This window comes from Peromyscus californicus, unplaced genomic scaffold (assembly GCF_007827085.1).
Source record: "Peromyscus californicus insignis strain IS unplaced genomic scaffold, ASM782708v3 Scaffold_19__1_contigs__length_69161282, whole genome shotgun sequence".
NCBI classification, from domain to species: Eukaryota; Metazoa; Chordata; class Mammalia; order Rodentia; family Cricetidae; genus Peromyscus; species Peromyscus californicus.
The window spans coordinates 38,292,597-38,313,833 of NW_026294491.1; the positions used below are offsets into that span (position 1 = coordinate 38,292,597).

Consider the following 21,237-nt stretch of genomic DNA (forward strand, 5'->3'; position numbering starts at 1 on the left):
TTGGTAACCCACAAAAGTAAGGCCACACGTTCTGGAGGAGCCATACATCATCAGAGGATTATAATCAGTGAACCATAGATGTAAAATGAGCACCCTGAATCACCAGCATTCATTGAGAACATTCAGTGATGTTCCCTGGTAACCTCTAGGTAAGAAAACCCATTTTAATCAACCAGTTAACTTGGTTTGTGTGGGGATACGGGCACACAGGTGTACTCATGGGTGGCCATGCATGTGTAGAGGCCGGAGGTGGATGTCAGGTATCATCTTCACTCACTTTACACTTTTATTTATTTATATTGAAGCAGTCTCACTAAATCTAAAATCTGTTGTTTCAGTTAGACTGGCAAGGCCAGCAAGCCCCCAGGAAGTGCCCTTCTCTCCCCGAGGGCTGGGGCTACAGGCATGCAACATGCCTGGCTTTTAAATGGGTGCTGGGATCCAATCTTAGGATTTCACGCGTGTGCATCAAGCACACTATCCACTGAGGCATCTCCTGGCCAGGAATGCCCTACTGGGTGGAGACTGGCTGGTCTCCCTCAGTCTTTACTGCCGCCCATATTTATCTAATTGGTGGTCACAGCCAGAGAGACTTTTAACTGCTGAAGCTGTCTTTTGCCTCATCCTGAGTACCAAGCACTCCCTTCATGGAGTCCCCAGATTTGGGGAAACAGGACAGTGAGTGTATCTAGAAAGCAGCCAGTCTGAGGCCAGAAGTCTCCCCCAGGCTTCTCTCTAGACAGACAATATCCTGTATTGTTCGGGTTTAACTTCTTTAAGCTGAGTGTTAGAAGCCTTTTCATATGTCATTTTCCCCTCCAACTTATTTCTAAACATTTCAAACATTACAGAAGACTCGGAAGACTCGTAGAATGTAATGAAAGTTATACTCCACTTAGATTGAACATTTCTTAAAATTGTATTTGTTTATTATTACTACTCTGTGTGTGTGTGTGTGAGTGCCAGTGGTACTCCTGTGGAGGATAGAGGACAACTCTGAGGAGTCAATTCTCTTCTGCTGTGGGTTCTGGGGATTAAATCAGGTCCTCAGTCTTGAATGGCAAACATTTTCACCTGCTCAACTGTCACAGTCACAGATCCAATAATTAAATGTTTTGCACACCTGCTTTCTTTTCTTTTCCAATTTGTTTGCATTGAGACAGAGTCTGGCCTTATACAACTATCTAGACTAAGCAAGGGTGACTTTGAACGTCTGGTCCTGCTCCCACGTCTCCAGCGCTGGGATTTACAGGTATATGCCACCAGGCCTGTTCTATGCTGGGCTGAGGGTAGGACCAGGACATCATGCTTGTTAGGCATGCTACCAGTTGAGCAATATCTGCAGCTCACACTTGGGCTTGGTGTCCTTGCCTAGCCCCATGCGTGTGTGTGATTATGTGTGCGTGCATGCATTCGCTGAAGTTTTTTTTTTTTCCTGGACCACTGGAGAGCAGTGCAGGCAGACAGAGGCGCCACTCCAAACCTGAGGGTCTAAAACTTCAGTATGCATTCTTGAAGAAGGAAAAATTTCTCCAAAATTACACTAAGTGCTGGGATGTAGCTCCGTTGGTAGAATGCTTGCATGGTGTGCAAAAAGCCCTGAATTTGATACCTACCCACCATCACATAAAACCAAAGTGGTAGCACATGCCTGTAATCCTAGCACTTGGGAGACAGATGAAGGCAAGTTAGAAATTAGCCTGGGATATAAAAGAACTCCCCAAATAAAAGCTACATTAAAATCTAATTAGTTGCCGGGCGGTGGTGGTGCACGCCTTTAATCCCAGCACTTGGGAGGCAGAGCCAGGCGGATCTCTGTGAGTTCGAGGCCAGCCTGGGCTACCAAGTGAGTTCCAGGAAAGGCGCAAAGCTACACAGAGAAACCCTGTCTCGAAAAACCAAAAAAAAAAAAAAAAAATCTAATTAGTTTACAGAAGCTCATCTTTATTTGTTGTACTAAATTCTGTCTACCTTTTTATACAAAGCAATGTTTCAAAGGGACTTTCTGTCAGATCTGTGCCTATCAGCATGCCCAACCTTCCCATCACAAATGTCTGCTAGTTAGAAAAACAGTCCCTGTCTCAAGGGATTCCAGAGGAATCACTCCAAGATACTGATTATTAGCTTTTCTCAGCTCTTCCACCTAGATACATGCACCTGGAAAAAAAAAGGGACAGCACTGAGTTCTGCAACTTTTTTTTGTTAACAACTATGCAAGAAAAATACATTCCATGAAAAAGCAAAATAATATCGGGGCCAGGCTTAGTGGTGCATGCCTGTAATCCCAGCACTCTGGAGGCACAGACACAGATTTTTTTGAGTTTGAGGCCAGCCTGGTCTACATAACTAGTTCCAGGCCAGACAGAGCTACACAGTGAGACCCTGTCTCAAATCAATCAATCAATCAATCAATCAACCAATCAATCAATCAACCAATCAATCAAGGGCTGGTGAGATGGCTCAGAGAGTGAAGACACTTGCCACCAACCCTGTTGATCTGAGTTAGAGCCCTGGACCCACATAGGAAGGAGAGAACTGACTCCCATGAGCTGTCCTCTGACCTCCACCCATGCGCAAATATCACAGGCAAGAACATACATAAAAGAAATGAACTAAAGAGTAAATGTCAAAAGAAACCCCTGCATAATGTTTTAAGTAAGTTTACAATTTTGTGTAGGCCCAAATTCATAGCTATCCTCAGCTGCTTCCTTCTTCCAGAGAAATCACCCCCCCCCCCACACACACACACACCATCCTTGTGCAGAAGACCCAAGGTTTCACCCAGGCTAAGCAAGCACCGTGCTCTTCAGCTACAGCCAGAAGTCCAAACACGCACGATTTTAACATCACTAAGTTGCTATAAGGGACTTCAGGGTCTCAAGGGACCTGGGTGCTTTGTTTATTCAGCTAATTACCCAGGTGGCTTCCCAGCAGGCCCATCAGTCTCTGCAAGCACCAGGTGTGAGACTGACACTTCCAGCTGTGTCCAAGGTCCAGCTTGGGAGCCTTCTTTTCCATCATTAATTTAACAGGGCCTCATCCAAGTTCTAATTAAGAGGCCAGACAGTGCTCCTATTTCCCAGGCGCTAACCAATGCTCCCTAAAACGTGATGTGCACTCACATGATGTAAAGCACAGAGCTGAGCCCTCCTACTTCTGCTTCTCAGCACCTCTGCTCCCCTCCAGGGAGGAAACCCATCTTGGCTCTGTCACACCCGGGACTGCCCGTATGTTCACAAAAATGTGTGAGGTAGCACACTGTCCCCCCTGTTTGCATCAAAACCTCACATGTAGGACTAATGGAAAGCACAGTCTCACATCTGAATCCGGTATCTGAGCCAGGTGAAGTCAAGTGTTCCTTTAATCACAGCACTTGAGGGGTTGAAGCAGAAGGATTTTAAGTTCGAGTTTGAAAAAGAAAAGTAAGGTAGTCTATAGGGCAATGGTTAGTACTGACCTTTTCATTCTTTTAAGATTTATTTTATATGTTTGAGTCTTTTGATTGCATGTATGTATGTGAATCATGTGTGTGCCTGGTGCCTGCAAAGGCCAGAAGAAGCCATCAGATCAGATCTCCAGGAACTGGAGTTATGGATGGTTGTATGCCCCCATGTGGGTATTGGGGATCATCTCTCCAGCTCCCTATTTTAGTTTTTGAGAGAAGGTCTCATGTATTCCAGTCTGACCCTGAACTCATTACATAGCCAAGGATGACTTTGAACTCCTGATCCTCCTGAGTACTGTGCACCCCCAACCTATTTATGAGGTGGATCCTAGGAATGCAACTAAGGGCTAATGACCTAAAAGCCTCAGGTGAGCTGGGAAAGTCTCGGCAGGACACACTGATAACATTTGCAGACAGAATTCAGGAAGCTCCTGATAAGAAGTCAACATACCAATCTCGCTGGTATTTATAACTTTGAGACCACAGGGAAACAGATCTGCAGATGGAATCTTCTCCCGCAAAGTTCCCTTTTCTGCCCTATAAAAAACCCAAGTCCTCTGCACCTTGGCACACACTCTCTACTTCCTCAGAGAGGAGAGGAGAGCCTGCTGTCTTTCATTGTCCTGTTCCTTTTTTGTTGCAGAATATTCTTGTACGCTGTGTGAAAATGTATTGCTGTGATTGGTGTAATTATAATAAAGAGCTGAGGGGCTGGGGAGATGGCTCAGAGGTTAAGAGCTCTGACTGCTCTACCAGAGGACTCAGGTTTGGTTCCCAGCACCCACATGGCAGCTCACAGCTGTCTGTAACTCCAGTTCCAGGGAACCCGACACCCTCACACAGACAAACATGCAAACAAAACACCAATGCATATAAAATAAAAATAAATAATTAAAAAATTAAAGAGCTGAATGGTCCATAGCTAGGCAAGAGTTAGAGGCAGGACTTCAGGGCAGAGAGAGAACTCTGGGAAAAAGAAAGGCAGAGTCATGAGGAGATGTGAGGGAAGCATGACAAGTAGAAGATGAGGTAATGTGGCAGCATGTAAATTAATGGAAATGGGTTAATTTAAGTTATAAGTGCTAGTTAGAAAAAAGCCCAAGCTACTGGCCAAGTTTTAATAATTAAAATATGTCTCTGTGTGGTTATTTGGGAGCTGGCTGGCAGGACAGAGAAAGACCTGCAACACTTCTTTTTCTTTTTCTTTTTCTTTTTTTTTTTTTTTTTTTTGAGACAGGGTTTCTCTGTGTAGCCCTGGCTGTCCTGGAACTTGCTCTATAGACCAGGCTGGCCTTGAACTCGGAGTTCCACCTGCCTCTGCCACTCAAGTCTTGGGATTAAAGGCATGCACCACCACTGCCCAGCTCATTGTTCTTTTCTTTCGTTCTTTTTTCTTTCTTTCTTTCTTTTTTTTTTTTTTTTTCAGAGCTGAGGACTGAACCCAGGGCCTTGCGCTTGCTAGGCAAGCGCTCTACCACTGAGCTAAATCCCCAACCCCTTGTTCTTTTTTTTCAAGACAGGATCTTACTATGTAGCTCTGGCTGTCCTGGACCTTGCTATGTAGACCAGGCTGGCCTTGAACTTCAGAGATCCACCTGCTTCTGCCTCCTGAGTGCTGGGATTAAAGGTGTGCACCACTACGTTCCTTCATTGTTCTGATTGAAGGAAAATCTGCTTCTGTAGATGTCGGTGTCCCTTTTCTTTCACATTGCGTCAATCAATCTCAGTCTAGCAGGAACTCTGTCTATGACACTGTTCCTGGGAACAAATGTCTAATTCACCCCAGGTAGGGAACTAACAACAGTAGGGCTTGGTGATTGGACTCGCCCTCTGGAACTGTAAGTCAGAATAAACTCTTCCTTCTGTAAGTTGTTCTTGGTCATGGTGTGTGTGTGTGTGTGTGTGTGTGTGTGTGTGTGTGTGTGTGTATGTGTGTGTTTATCACAGCAACAAGAAGTAACTAATATATTCTCTTTTTCCATTTGGCTGCTCATTAATACCATACTTTGCTTTCTACAACCAATTTGCTGAAAACTTTATCCTTCCTTCAAGTCTCATATAACACATTTGAGTTCATCATTATAGAATTATCTCAACAGTGAATCTAGCATCCTTCAGATTTGTTAGTTTGAGTATGACTTCGGTTGTCATGACAAAATGTCCAGGACTAGGTATTTTATGAGAAAAGAGGCTGTTTTACCTAGTAGTTTTGTAACTTGGAAACAGTCACATGGTATGACTGGCAGCAAGAGGCTTCAGGGGCCAGGTTTACCATTCTTACAACTCACTCTTGGCAGAACAAATTCACTTTGTGAGACAATAAAAATTCTTTCCAAGGGCAGTGACTCCAAACACCCAATCCTGTTCCACGAGGCTCCACATCTCCAAAGTTTACCATCTCAAAATCACCAGCTTTGGGGGTGGGGGTGCTGGAGAGATAGTTCAGCAATTCAGAACACTTCTAGCAGACAACCTGAGTTCGTTCCCAGTACTCATGTCAGGTAGCTCACCACTGTCTGTAACTCTGGTTTCAGGGGGGTATAATGCCATCTTCTGGTCTGTGTGGGCACATGTACACATGGTGCATACACTCAGACAAACACATATGCACATAAATAAAAGTAAAACCTGAAAAAAAATCACCAAGTGAGGATCACGGTTTGAAGACATAAAATTTTTCTGGAGAAACACTGAAACCCTGTCCAAATCATGGCACTCATTCTGCAGGTTTGATACCCTGCCTCCAATCTTGAAAACAAAATCCTTTTGACATTTGAAAGGACTGGAAAGAAGGTGCTGTTGAACACTTTGCCCAGAGCAGATTATCTGTTTAACAATCCTCCCTGGCTTAGAGAAGAACACTGCAGAAGATGGGATGAAGAATGGAAGAGCCAGGGAATGGGAGGAGCGCCATGCAATGCTGTCTTCCAGACGTGATGTCGCTGCTGCACTCATGAACTCGCAGCAGCTGTGGGTACCTAGCACAAGACCTGCACACTAGAGCCTCCAAGACAGTTGATCGACTCACCCATCTCTGAGAAGCTACTGGTATTAATAGTTGCTGATAGAAGGAGGTAAGTGATCTTCAATGGTCTAGCCAACAGTAAGTTGCTCATGCTCCAGTAAATAACCATCCCCAGCCTACGCTTATGCAAGCAACCCTAATGAAACCGAGTGGTCACAAAACTACAAAACAAAGACAAGACATGAAAATAGGAGGGGTACTTGGTAGTGGGGAGGGAATGAGGGAGAGTAATAGAGGGTGAAACAATGGATATACATGAATAAAATTGTCAGAGAATAATATATAAATAAATAAACAACCTCAACAGTCATGGTAGTGCACACCTTTAATCTCAGCACTCAGGAGGCCAAAGTAGCAGATCTCTACAAATTTGAGAACAGCCAGGTTTACATAGTGAGTTCCAGGCCAGCCATGGCTACATAATGAGACCCTTTCTCAAGGAAGAAATGAATGGATGAATGAAAACATTTATGAACCAAATTTCTGGTCCTAAGATCTGCCTGAGTGTACCTCCCTTCTATTTCTCTACTATTGGCCTAGGCTGGCCTCCAACTCATTATATGGCCAAAGATGACCCTGAACTTCCGATCCTCCAGGTTCTACCTCCCAAATGCTATGATTATAGGTGTGTGTCACCATAAACAGTTTTTGTGGTACTGGGTATCAAACACATGGCTTCCTGTGTGCTAGGCAAGCCTTCTACCAACTGAGCTACATCTGCAGTCCTGAATCTGACAACCCTTAAACCCACTCTTAGGAGAAAAGGTGCACGCAATCAGCCGAAGTCTTAGCTTTCTGCATGAGAAACAGAGTTTCTGGAGCTGGGATTCAATGTTCTTTTCCCCAGCAGCTCAAGAGTCATTATCAAGGTATGTCCTTTGTCCACAGGCCAACCAGAGGAGAGCAGCAGTAGCAGGCTACCACAGCAGAGTGTGTCTCCACAGTCAGAGCAGGAAGTTGTGGCTAGAATTGTTCAGTAGGTTCTGGTTGAGCATTGTCTAACAAGGGATGGATATTCTTTATAAATATAAAGTTGTGGGGAGGCATCAGGTAGATGAGGGAGCGAGGGTATGGCTGAGGGACTGGACTTTGAATGCTGTGGTCAGGAAATGTCCTTGGAAGAGACAATGTTAACAGAGGCTGGGATGAATAGTATGAGGGATTGTGGGTAAAGAAACATGGCAATCTGAGGTATGGAAGAACACCATGGTGGCCCTGAGTGTTCAAGGAGTCAGATACACAAAGAGCTTTGTTTATTATTGCTGTTAACTGATGATGAAAAGCAGCAAGGCAGCAGTTAGTAAATAGTCTGACTGGTGAGCACTTTGGTATTCTGTTCATTTATCAAAATAACAGTAGTGAGTTAACCCCTAGGGCCCATGAGTTCCCCAGTCATGGGTCTCAGTTGTAGCTAGAGTTTTCCTGCCTGGCCCACAGTCAGGACAAATCTCTCTCACCTGCCAGTCCCACAGCTGCTCAGACCCAACCAAGTAAACACAGAGACTTATATTGGTTACAAACTGTATGACCGTGGCAGGCTTCTTGCTAACAGTTCTTACAGCTTAAATTAATCCATTTCCATAAATCTATACCTTGCCACGTGGCTCGTGGCTTACCGGCATCTTCACATGCTGTTTGTCATCGTGGCAGCTGGCAGTGTCTCCTTCTGCCTTCCTGTTCTTTCTTTTCTCCTCTCTGTTAGTCCCACCTATACCTCCTGTCTAGCCACTGGCCAATCAGTGTTTTATTTATTGACCAATCAGAGCAACACATTTGCCATACAGAACATCCCACAGCACTCAGTCAGATTTACAATGTCAACATTCTATTTTCTACTGTGGAGTGAGCCTTAAATCCAATCAGAAAGCACTTGGTTACCCCTATAGCTCATGCCACTACTGCATCCACAGGCAGATCTTACATTTCTGGTCATTACTGTACCTCACAGGCTTCACAGCTGGCTAAGACTGTTGATGACCTTTTCCTCCCCACAGCCTGCATACCATCTTCCTGTACTATGAAAGCTAGTCACCAAGGAGAAGCTTCTCTGCCAGTACCCATTTGATTTCTCATGCCCTGTGGCTAAAGTGTGTAGTATCTTTAGCAACAGGGTCTTACCATCAAATTCTGGTGGACAACCAGTACACTGGCAATAGCCTGCTTTGTTGGATGGGGTTTCTGGGACATCCCATAACAAGCTTTTTTATATGGGTGCTTAGGGTTGAACTCAGGTCCTAATGGTTGTTTGATCAACATTTTAGAGATTGAGTTATCTCCCCAGGACCTTCTTGTATTTAAAAAAAATGGTTATGGGGTTGGGCAGGGTGGTTCATACCTTTAATCCTAGTACATAGAAATAAAGTGGCTACTGACATACTTTAATTTTTAAAAGTTTTATTTTATGTGTGTGAGTATTTTGCCTATATGCATGTATGTAGACCATGTACATGCCTGGTGCCTGCAGAGGTCAGAAGAGGCTGCCAGATCCCCTGGAACTGGAATTAAGGATGGTTATGAACCATCATGTGGGTGCTGGGAACTGAATGCAGGTCTTCTGCAAGAGCAGCAAGTGCCGCTGAGCCCTCTCTTTCAACCCCTAGAGTATTTTAAACTGCATATGGGCTAGGGCGTAATCACTCAGTAGTAAAGCACGTGCATTGCATGCATGGAGCCATGGATTTTAATCCTCGTCATCAGAAACTACTAACAAGGAAAAATGAAACTGTACATGTGGCCCACACTTTACATTTGTTTGTGTGCATGTGCATTTGTGCCTTGGTGTGCATGTGGAGATCAGAAGACAGGACAACTTCTGGGAGTTGGTTCTTTTTCTACCATGGGTAGGTATCCAACTCCAGTCTGTAGACTTGTTGGTCCTTTGGCCTGCTGAGCCATCTCATCTGCCCTGGCTGATACTTTACTTCTATGGAACAGCACTGGTTGTGGTGATATTGTGTTCCTCAATATATCGTGCACCCTAATAAATTTATCTGGGCTCAGAGAACAGAACAGCCACTAGACAGACATAGAGGCCAGAAAGACATGGTGGCACTCACACCTTCTGGAGGCAGAGATCCATCCGGATCTCTGTGAGTTCAAAGCCACATTGGAAAGAGCCAGGCATGGTGACTTGCGCCTTTAATCCCAGGAAGTAAGGGCAGAAAGCAGAAAGGTATATAAGGCACGAAAACCAGGAACTAGCCTGGTTAAGCTTTTAGACGTTTGAGTAGCAGTTCAGCTGAGATTCATTCTGGATGAAGACTCAGAGGCTTCCAGTCTGAGGAAACAGGATCAGCTGAGGAATTGGCGAGGTGAGGCTGTGGCTTGTTCTGTGTCTCTGGTTTTCCAGCATTGACCCCAGTACCTGGCTCCAGGTTTGTTTTTATTAATAAGAACTTTTTTTTTTTTTTTTTTTTGGTTTTTCGAGACAGGGTTTCTCTGTGTAGCTTTGCGCCTTTCCTGGAACTCACTTTGTAGCCCAGGCTGGCCTCGAACTCACAGAGATCCGCCTGGCTCTGCCTCCCGAGTGCTGGGATTAAAGGCTTGCGCCACCACCGCCCGGCTGAGAACTTTTTAAGATTCATGCTACAACTGGTCATCTAGAGACCCAAGTTCTGTCACAAACTCACCTTAAGTGAGTCTCGGACTTCTGGTTTCTGCTCTACCTTTAAGAGGCTCAGATGTCTCTTCTGCCCTCACAACAAGAAACAGACAATAAAAATAAAAACCTATAGAACTGATTTCAGAGGACAAAGTGCTGCTCTCCAAACCAGAGAGCAGATACTGAGTAAGGATCAGTGCTTTACATCTCTCTCTCTGTATGCGTGCGTGTCTCCAGGTTGGTGCACATGTATGCATGTGGGTGTGGAAGCCAGAGGTAACCTCAGGTGTCAGTTCTCAGGACACTAGCCATTTTGATTTTCTGAGTCTGTCACTAGTCTGGAACTCACCCATGCAGCCCAGAGGCTGGTGGCCAGCAAGCCCCAAGGATCTAACTGTCTCTGGCTCAAGTATACTAGGCTTTGTGTGTGTGTGTGGGGGGGGGGGGGGGGTGCGCGCGCGCGCGCGCGCGTGTGTGTGTGTGTGTGTGTGTGTGTGTGTGTGTGTGCTCAATCGACACTGGGTAACTGAGTATTCTCCCTAACCACTCTCTATTTATTGAGGTAGAATCCTTGAGAACTTGGAGCTCAGTAATTCTGGTTAGTCTAGTTAGCCACCTTGCCGGGGAAATTATCTCTGCCTTCCTGAGAGCTGGGATTACAGGCAGCTACTCTTTTATGAGGAGGGTCCTGGGGGATCTGAACTCTGGTCTCCATACCTGGGCGGCAGCCACTCTATCCACCGAGTCATCTCCGCAGCCCATGCCTGGAGTTTTTGTGCATTCTGGGGACTGAGCTTGGCAGCAAGAGCGTGTACTCGTTTTCTCGGCTCTCTTCTGATGCTCCTTGTGTCTTGGGAGGCGGTGATATAGATGCTTTCTTTATTCAGGGCTGAGAAGTCAACAATCATTTATTCTCAGCACTCTGAACAATTATGGGTCTCTGCATTAACTAACATCACATACTATGAAACAAACTTATAACTTTTTTTTTTTTCTTGTGAGACAAGGTCTCTCCACATAGTCCTGGCTGGCCTTGAACTCACAGAGATCCCCCTGCCTTTGCCTCCCGGTTTTAACTGCACATTTATTTAACTTGAGGGGGATAAATGATAAAAATCTGAAAAACAAAGGTTGAAATACTATCTGCCAGCACCTTCGGGCGAAGCCTTGGAGCTCAGCCACGTGGACTAACTAGACTCTTGCCAGGACCTTAAAAGCAAGAGGCTGGAAGGCTCGCTCACCCGATCCACCCAGAGAGGGGAGGGGCCGGCAAGAGGGGCGAGGTTTCGGCTGGCAATATGGCGGCCGCAGGACCGCTCTGGCAAACTCCAGCCCGCACTCTATAGCCGGAAGTTGTCCTGCCTTCGCCTCTAGGAAGCGGAAGTGCAGGGGTGGCTGGCAACTGGGTGACTGCTTTGAGAAACCGGCTTGTGAGGAGCGGCGGGAAAGGCGCGTGTCGGTTTCTCACTGGCGCAGCCTCCGCCGAGGTCGCCGCTGTCCCGCCCTGCCCGGGCGTCGTTGCTGGCACTAGAGTGGATGAAGCGCAGCCCGGGCATGGGCAGCCGGGGGGATGCGAAAGCCGCGGGTGCCTCAGCTGCGCGGCGGGTGACAGGTACCTCGGGTGGCGTGGGGGAGGCCTCGGAACCAGGGAGAGGGGCCAGAGCGGGAGGCGACCGTGAGTCCGAGTCACCTTGGACTTCCTCGTCTCCCCCGACTCGGCTTCTCCTCCAGTGCTCTCTTTGCGAGCGCCTCAAGTTGTCCCCAGCGGTCTGCTGTTCTGTGCGAGTGGCGGCGGCGGCGGCGGGCTCTCCCCAGCAGCCCTGATTCGGTTTGAAGTGGAGGAGGAGGAGGAAGTGCCCCAAGGAGTTTAGATTAGACCAAGCCTGACCCTAAGTAGGTTGAGAGCCGGCACTTTGCATAACTCTGGAGAACCAGTTGTTTTCTTTATGGGTTTCTGTTTTCCCTAAATGAAATCGGGTGATGCATCTTGGTTGTCGTTTTTCTGTGAGTGATAAGATCTCTTGGAATAAAATTGGACGATCCGCTTCACTTTTAGCCTGTGACCTGCCAGCAGAAGATATGCGTGCATCTCCATTACGTTATGGACTCTTCTCGTTGCTCGGCAGAACTCTCTCTTGTTCTGCATTTGTTGCCAGGTTGGAGAAGGAGCATGTTTTGCTTGTTCTGAGACCTGGGATCTAACCCTTAACCGTGCCTTGGAAACATCTGTGTACTTGCAAGCCTCTTTTAGTATAAAGTTCTTTCTTCCCTAGATATATCTTGTATACTGGCAAACACATGAAGACATATTTTTATTTATTTGCTCCCCCTCCCCCTTTGGAGATAGGATCTCAAGTATCCCAGACTAGCTGGGCTTGCTTGAAGACATTTTGCAGAGTCAGTTAACTGTACCAAACTGGAGCAGATTGTAGCCTTTCCATTTGGCTTACTTTGCTTTTGGTAAACTTAGCTGAAACTCTTCTTTTTTAAATTAAAAGTTTTATTTTATTTACTTAGTTTTTGTTCTGCGTGTGCAGGACAATTTTGTGGAATTAGTTCTCTCCACCCACCTCTGTGTGGGTTTCAGGGGTCAAACTCAGGTCACCAGGCTTGCACGACAAGAGCCTTTACCCACTGCTCTACTCACTTGCTAGAACTTCCTTCTGTGAGTGAGAGAGACAGACAGAGACAGAGTCGGTGTGCAATGTCATGGTGTGCATGTGGAGATCAGAGGACACTGATTGAACTCAGGTCACCAGGCTTGTGTAGCAAGGGCCTTTATTCATGGAACTGTCTCCTTGGCCTAAAACTTTATTAAAGGAAGTAAACATACTTTGTATAGTAACAGGGTGTCTCAGCGCACATTTAACGAGAAGGGAATAGATGGTGCTATGGAGAAATTTCAGTTAGAATTTCTTTGCAGGGATCTAGTCATCATTTAGATGAATAGTAACTACTTGGAGTTGGAATCAAGTTTATGCGATCCACAGCAAATGGTTATTAGGTATAAATGCGTCAAGTTTAGTTAATTTCTTCTCACTTGGATTGGATGCTTCCTCTTATTTTTCTTTGCTACTATTGAACATGTTGAAATTCAGTCTGTAGACTTGCAGACTGCAGATTTTTCTTTTTCATTTTTTCTTTTTAAAGAGTTTGTTAACTCTTTAGTTTAAAAAAGATGAAGCAAACTAGGTCTGTGGTGGTGCATGCCTTTGATCCCAGCACTTGGGAGGGAGGTAGAGGCAGTAGGATTTGGAATTCAAGGTTGTCGCTCGCTCCACAGCAAGTTAGAGGCCAGCATGGGTCGTAACAAGAACCTGTCTTGATAGAGAAGGAAGGAATTTGGTGATTACTTAGGAATGACTCATGCCTATTCTGCTTTCCAGAATGTGAAAACATTCGACATGTACACCTGTTACTTAGAGTTTTTATATTTGACTGTGGATCAGCGAGCAAGCTTTAGTTTAAATGCTCTGGAAGCTCATAGATGGTTGATAATAGACTCGGCCCTAGAACTTGTTAGAATGCTTGCTGTCTGTCCATCATGCCGCCAGCATTGGAATATTCATCTTTATAAGCAACACGTAAGGACCACTAGGGTTAGAATGCTAGTGGAACTTAATAAAAATGAAAGCATCTTCAAACAAAGGAGTGCTTCAGTGAAGTTCTTACCTGTTTGTTTCTCTGGACAAATCTTCCCTCTGGCCTCACTTAGGAGGTCAAGTGTGGGGTCAGGTTGTCAAAGCTGCTCTTTAATGTGTAGCCTTTATCTTGTTCCCATCTCCAGTGGTGCTGTACTTCTCAAGGGTCTATACTTTCTCTGAAGAAGTATTACAGGATAGGTTGGAGAGATGATGGCAGCAGTTTAGATTATTTATTGTCCTGGCAGGGGACCCGAGTTCTGCTCTCTGCACCCATAACAGACAGCTTACAACCCCCTGTAACTGTAGTTCCAGGAAATCTAATGCCTTCTGGTCTCTTTGGGCACCTGTGCACACATGATGTATATAAATGCATGCAGCTCACATATATACATGTAAGTACAAATAATAAATCTTTAAAATATATTAACAGTCATACCTCTGGGTATGTAGCCTTTCCTTTTATCCTTCTTACAATCTTGTCTTTTCCATTTTGCTTTTTCTTGTGTGTGTTTGGGAGGTACATTTACCAGTATGTAGAGGCCTGAGGTCATGGTTGAGACTCTTCCCCAGGGGGCTGGAGAGATGGCTCAGTGGTTAAGACACTGGCTATTCTTCCAGAAGACCCATCTTTGATTTCTGGCACCCACATAATGGCTCACAACCATCTATAACTTCAGTTCTGGAGGGTCTGACACCCTCTTCTGGCCTCCTCAGGCACCAGGCACAAATAGTACACATACAGGCAGGCAGGCAAAATACCAATACACATAAAAAAAAAATCTTTTAAAATAAAAATATTCTTAGAAATAAAAATGAACACATATATAAAAGAGTTTTCCTTAGTTACTCTCTACTTTATTTAATTACCTTGTTTGTTTGTTTGTTTGTTTGTTTTTCAAGACGGGGTTTCATTATGTAGCCATGACTGTCCTGGAACTCACTGTGTAGACCAATGTGGCCTTGAACTCATAGAGATCCTCCTGCCTCTGTTTCTGAGTGCTGGAATTGAAGGCATGTGCCACCACTGCCTGGCTTTATTTGATTACTTTTTAAGAAATGTTTTTGAGATAGTGTCTTACTGTATATCCTTGGTTGGCCTAGAACTCACCATGTAGACCAGGCTAGCTTTGAACTTAGAGATCTGTCTGCCTCTGCCTCCTGAGTGTACAACCAGGGTGACAACTGTTGTCAAGGATGAAGTAACCACTCTATTCCTTTGGGATGGGAGATGTCCAAAGGCTGGAAATCTGCTCTCTTGCTGCTGGCTTGGGTGTTTTATAGGGTTCCTGTGTCCTCTTTCTCCTATTGGAGATACCTACTCCCATGCCTTCCAGCTGTTCCCCTTGAAATGTCTTCCAGAAACAAGAAGCCACCATTTTAGAAGCCTGCCTTTGCTTTCCCTGCCTATCTATATTAATATAAGTCCCCTTCAAGTGCTGTGTGCACTAGCCATGTGGTCCTGATCTTTGTAAATCATAATGACTCTTGGTGTCTCACCTCTTCTCTGTTGTTTTCTTAATCCCTTTATGAAGGAAGCCTGTTTTTATTTCATTTTTAGTGTCTCCCGTGTTCCAGGCTTCATGCTAGACATGGTGTCCATCACAGGCAAAACTCCCTGTGTTGAGGAGCTCACTTTTAGTCCCTTAAGTCACCATGAGTATGGACCTGTGAAGTTGGTTGGGTGGATTTCTCTGGGGCCAGTTTTATTCCCTTCAGATTTACATTGTTCCTTTCAAACACTTGCCCATTAAAAACAAAAACAAAAACTTTTTCTTTTTTCTTTTTTTTTTTTTTTTGAGACAGAGTCTCTCTCTGTAACCCTGGCTGTCCTGGAACTAACTCACTGTGAAGATCATGCTGGCCTTGAACTCAGGGTCTGCCTGTCTGCCTTCTGAGTGCTGGGATTAAAGGCATGTGGCATGCCTGACTTAGAAAAACTCTTGAACTAAGGTTCTTGAAATAACGTACTTTGCTCAGTTGTAGCCTGCAGAGAATGAATCCTTACCTCTCCTAAAGCCAAAGAACCAAGGGAAATAGCACGATAGTGTAGAATATTAAAAACTGCCAAGCACAGTGGTGCACATTTAAAATCCCAGGACTCAGAAGCAGGAAGCTCCCCAGTTCCAAGCAGCCTGGGTTACAGAATAAGACTTTGTCTCAGAAAACAAACCCACTAATAGAACAAAGCAAGGTTCTGCACTTTGCTACTTGATTCTCCAGCATCACTAATGTCACCGTTCCGAGCTTTCTTATTTCTAATGGCAATGGTGACACTTCCTTCATAAAGCACATCTGTGGAATAACTACTGCGGTGCCCGGTGTCCTGCTGTGGTTAACAAAGTAGACATGGCTGCTACACTCAGAAACTTGCGTCTTTTGGGCGTTGTGAAGGACAGGTGACATGATGTATGTAAAGCACTTGGAGCTCCATAGCCTCTTTCACAGATCCTGGCTGTTCCCTGCATTTAGTCCTTCCCCAGCCCTTCTCTTTTCTACATGTTATACTCTACCCACCGTACATTTGATTGCATATATACGTATGTTTTGGCTAGGTTCTGCATTATTGGGGAGGCAATGTGGGCTTTTTTATTTTTCTGTCTGATTGTGTGACCTTAGTTAATATTATACATCTAATTCCATCCATTTTCTTGAAAACTTTGTGATTACATGTAACATGAATCTTAAAGGTCTTATTAATAAAAGCAAACCCGGAGCCAGGTATTGGGGTGAACACTGAAAGATCAGAGAAACAGAACAAGCCACATCCAACCTCACCTTGTCAACTTCTTCGCTGACTTGTTTCCTCAAACTGGAAGCCTCTAAGTCCTCACCCAAATGGATCTCAGCTGAACTGCTGCTAAAAGCCTAAAAGCTTAAAAAGACCTCTAGTTCCTGTTCCTCACGCCTTATATACCTCTCTGCTTCCTACCATCACTTCCTGGGATTAAAGGCATGTGTCTTTCCCAAGCAAGACATGAGATCTCAAGTGCTGGGATTAAAGGTGTGTGCCACCATGCCTGGCTCTGTTTCCAGTATGGCCTTGAACTCACAGAGATCCATCTGGAATGCTACCACTGCCTAACCTCTATGTTTAATATAGTGGCTGTTTTGTTCTCTGACCCCCAGATAAGTTTATTGGGGTGCACAATATATCAACCACAATTAGTTTTGCTTTACAGCTGAATAATATTTGTGTGTGTGTGTGTGTGTGTGTGTGTGTGTAAAATTTTCATTTTCCGTCTATTGATGGACAACTAGGTTGATTCTGATATTTTATATTGAATAAAGCAGCAGTAAGTGTGGGGGCACAAATATTTCTATGCCAGGGTCTGGAGTGCTCTGGATATATACCCAGGAGTGAAATAGCTAGGTTGTAAGGTAGTTATATTTTTAATTATTTTGGGAAATCTCCAAACCGATTTCCACAATGGCTATATTAATTAGCATCCTCACCAACAGTGACTAAGGGTTCTTTCTTACTACATCTTTTCCAACATTTGTTGTCAGATTTGTTGATGATAGCCATCCAACTGGGTGAGGTATTGTCTCAAAGTAGTTTGAATTTGTATTTCCCTGATGGCTAGGGATATTGAACATTTTGAGAAATAATTATTGGCCATTTGTGTTTCTTTTTTTGAAAACCATCTATTCACTCATTTTATTTACCCATTTGTTGGTTGGCAGTTTTATTTCCTTGCTATTTAATTTCTGTAATTCTTTGTCAGTTCTGGATATTTGCCCCTTGTGTGAAGGGTGGCTGATATTTTTTTTTTTCCCCATTCTGTGGGCTGTTTGCTTTGCTGATTATTTCCTTTGTTGTACAGAAACTTGATTTTTGTCTAGTCCAATACTTGGAGTTAGTTTCTATGCTACTGGTGTCCTATTTAAAAAAACTCTTGCCTGTCCCCATATCTTGACCAGTATCCCCTGTTTTCTTCCAGAAGTTTCGGGTTTTAACTTAAGGTTGATTGATTTCGAATGATTTTTGTACAAGGTGAAAGGTAATCTTATTTTGTCTTCTGTAGGTGGAACCCAGTTTTGCCAGCACTGTTTGTTGAATAAGCTGTCCTTTTCCCAGTATATGTTTTTGTCTCTTCAGTCAAAATTTAAGTGGGTATAGCTTGGTCATAACTTTGTTTCAGGTCCTCTGTTCCACTGGTCTACCTGTCTACATGTACCAGGACCAGCCTCTCTTTCTCAGTGTAGCTCCATAGTGTAATTTGAGATTGGGTTTGGTAAATGTGTTCTTTCCTTTTTTTGAAAAATATTTTTTTCTTTTTCTTTTTTTTCTGAGACAGAGTTTCTCTGTGTGGCCCTGGCTGTCCTGGAACTCTCTAGGTAGACCAGGCTGGCCTCCAACTCAGATCTACCTGCCTCTGCCTCCTGAGTGTTGGGATTAAAGGCGTATGCTACCACCACCTGGCTCTATCTCTCTTAAAAAAAAAAACAAACAAGCAAACAAACAAACAAAAAAAAAACCACAAACAAGAAGCTTTCACCCCCTACATGCAAAAAGTACAGAAAATGGAAATCAAAATACACAAGCAAAAGACCAATAAGACAAAAAATATTGGGTTGGGGATTTAGCAAGCGTAAGGCCGTGAGTTTGGTCCTCAGCTCCAAAAAAAGAAAAAGACAAAAAATATCCAAATATAGCAACTTGACAAAAGGTCTATAAAAACACTATTGAGTTTGTTTTGAGTTAACTTTACTGCTGGGCATGGGGTTTACCATGAGGTGATCTGTATACCCAGGTAGACTCAAGGTTTCATTTTTCCTTGGCAAGTGGGTGTCAGTTGCAGATAGCTCCTTGGTTAGGGATGAGAGACTGTGTCCACTTCCCTCTGTCAGTGCTGGAACACAGTCTGGCTTGAAGCTGTGCAGGCCATGTGTGTACTGCCATTATCTCTGAATTCCTATGTGCATTAGTCCTTTTGTGTCTGGAGGATACTGTTTTCTTGGAGTCAGTCATTGCCTCTAGCTCTTAGAATCTTTCTGCCTAGCTAGCTCCCTGAGCTCTGAGGAGAGGATTTGATGAAGACATCCCATTTAGGACTGAGTGCTTTATTTACTCATGGAATATTCAAGTTTTTGTTTGTTGTTTTGTGTATTTGTAGAGAAGTTGGCAGTGCTTAAACTTAACACGATTCTTAAAGATACTTTTCTATTTCTATTATTTATTTTGCTTCAGTTATTTTTCAATCTTTATGCATTGTGTAAGGTAGGCTCTTAACATAAATGATATCAGTAAAAAAGTAGATCCTCTTGGACTCACTCAATATCTTTTGTGTCCATCTCATTAATAGATTTTTATAACCAATATCAAGAAATGGGTGTGACCAGGATGGGCCTGCCAGAGCCTAACATTTAGAAGCACAGAATGTGTAGTACATCTTCTCATCCTTATGTGTCCCATCCAAAGTTAGATGCTATTTCTTTTTTTTCAATTTAGAAGAGATCTCATCTTGCCCATCTCATATTTCCCAGGCTAGTCTTAAACTCTAATCCTAATTTCACCCCAGCTTCCTGAGTAGTTAAGATTATAGTCTTGAGTCACCTGGCCTGGCTTTGCTTTGCTTTTTGTGGCACTGTTGTGGAATGGGCATCGTGCTGTACTAGGCAAGTGTTCTACCACTGAGCTACAGTTCTAGACTGAGGATGCCGATCTCTCTATAGCTTGGGGGAGGGTGAGTGTGTCTGATTAAGGAAGTTCTGTTGGTAGGTTTCTAGCATGAAAACTGAGGTCAATCAGTAACTGACGACATTTTCTGCAGTGGTCTGGATGCTGTCTCTGAGAATGTCAGTTTGCTTGGAGAGGCTGCTGATGGGAGCTAGGAGGCTCTATGCTGTTACCTAGGAACTTGGATTCCCTACTTTGTAGATGGGAGCAGATGGCATGAGACACTACTGAAGTCTTTGCCCATCGCTGATCCAGTCTTTGAGTTTGTTACGTTTGAAACTCACTGCATTATTTCCTAGAGCTAACAAAATGTAGGGCCGTAAACTGGGTGGCTCCTGACAGCAGACTTCATTGTCTTCCGGTTTTAGGCTACAAGTTCTCATGTGAGGTGTGGCAGCACCATATTCCCTCCAAAACTGCAGGAGGGTGGGGACTTTTGCCTGCCTATTTCAGTCTCTAGTAGCATCAGACCCCCAGATAACTCCTCGACTTGCTGTATAGTTCCAGTGTTTACTTTTCTCTTCACAGGTACTCTGGGTCTGTCCACCCCTCTCCGTTTTTTAACACTAGTGATACTAGATTACTGTACTAATGACTGTCCTGATGACCAAAATTTTGCCACCTTGTAAAGACTCTATCTCCAAGTCATTCTGATGTAGAGGGGTTATGACTGCAATATTACTGCCCCCCCTTTTTTTTTTGTAGATTAGGATTCCGCCTATAGCACTACTAGTCATTCATACTTCATCTGTCTTAGCTTTGTTTTTCCTCATACTTTATGAAGTTGCATGCAGCCTGCTGTGTGACCTCTGTAGTACCACCCTTCAGGAAGGGAAATGGCACCCCATAGGAAAGATTGTAGCCAACTTTCACTCCCTAGCTTTCCTTGTCCCAGGTACTCAGCGCGGTCTTTGGGCCATCAAGGTGTTAAGGCTGTTGGTTGCAGAAGCATTTTGTTTGTGTACCTGCACTGTTACTTTGTGTCCCTAAGTATTAATGTTGTTTTTTGCTTCCTTGTGAAATTTTAACATTGCTTTCTCTTTTTCCCTTTGTAGGGCTCTGTTACAACATGGGACTTGTGATTGCGCTGGCTTCACTGTGCCTGTTTTCCTTAGCAGAGGCCAATTCAAAAGCCATTACAACCTCTCTTACCACGAAGTGGTTTTCTTCTCCACTACTATTGGAAGCCAGGTAAGGGGGTATTCTCTTCTGTATAATGGAATAGTATAAACTTAGGGTGGTCTGGTAGTAAATGAATACTCAGTAGTGAGCTTACTTTCATTTGTGTGGTAAGTGTCCCTTACAACACCCATTGTGCTCTGTACGGTGTAAGGGCTCCAAGGATGCAGACTCTGCCTGCCAGCTGCACAGGACTGATCCTCAGGCAGGTTTAGGAACTTTGCTCTTAAGAACAAGACCCTAGGGTAAGAGAATGGGGGGTGGAGGAGGAGGAGGGAGCTGAAGAAGTTACAAGTCTACTTGTTTTAAGGTAGTCCTGTTCTACATTGTAGTCTCCCAAATCTGAGTACTTCCTTAAATTTGGAGGTTATTAGTATTATTATTTTTACTTACTTTTGTACTAAGTCAGATCTTACTAATTTGTATCAACGTTTATACACATTTAAAGGGTTTTTTTTTGTTTTTGTTTTTGTACTATGTAGTATTTCCTTGTGTAACTATATTGGTTCCTTGGCACTACATAAACTCATAGGGTGAGGAGCACAGGCCTTTAATCCCAGCATTTGAGAGGTTGAGGCAGGCAGATCAGGAGTTCAAGGTCATCCTTTAGTATATAGAGAATTCAACACCAGCCTGGGATACATGAGACTGTGATAAAAAAGA

At 44.1% G+C, this 21,237-nt stretch overlaps 1 protein-coding gene across 2 annotated transcripts in view; it reads left to right on the forward strand.

Moving 5' to 3' along the window:
- Positions 1–11,450: 11,450 nt before the first annotated feature.
- Positions 11,451–21,237, forward strand: part of Uggt1 (UDP-glucose glycoprotein glucosyltransferase 1) — a 138,740-nt gene continuing 128,953 nt past the window's right edge. For both annotated transcript variants that reach the window (XR_008219918.1, XM_052745175.1), the window contains exons 1-2: positions 11,451–11,683; positions 20,451–20,586. Coding sequence is in view for 1 of the 2 variants with exons in the window: in XM_052745175.1 (XP_052601135.1) it covers positions 11,608–11,683; positions 20,451–20,586 (212 nt within the window). In the remaining variant the exon portion in view is untranslated. The remainder of the gene's footprint in view (positions 11,684–20,450; positions 20,587–21,237) is intronic.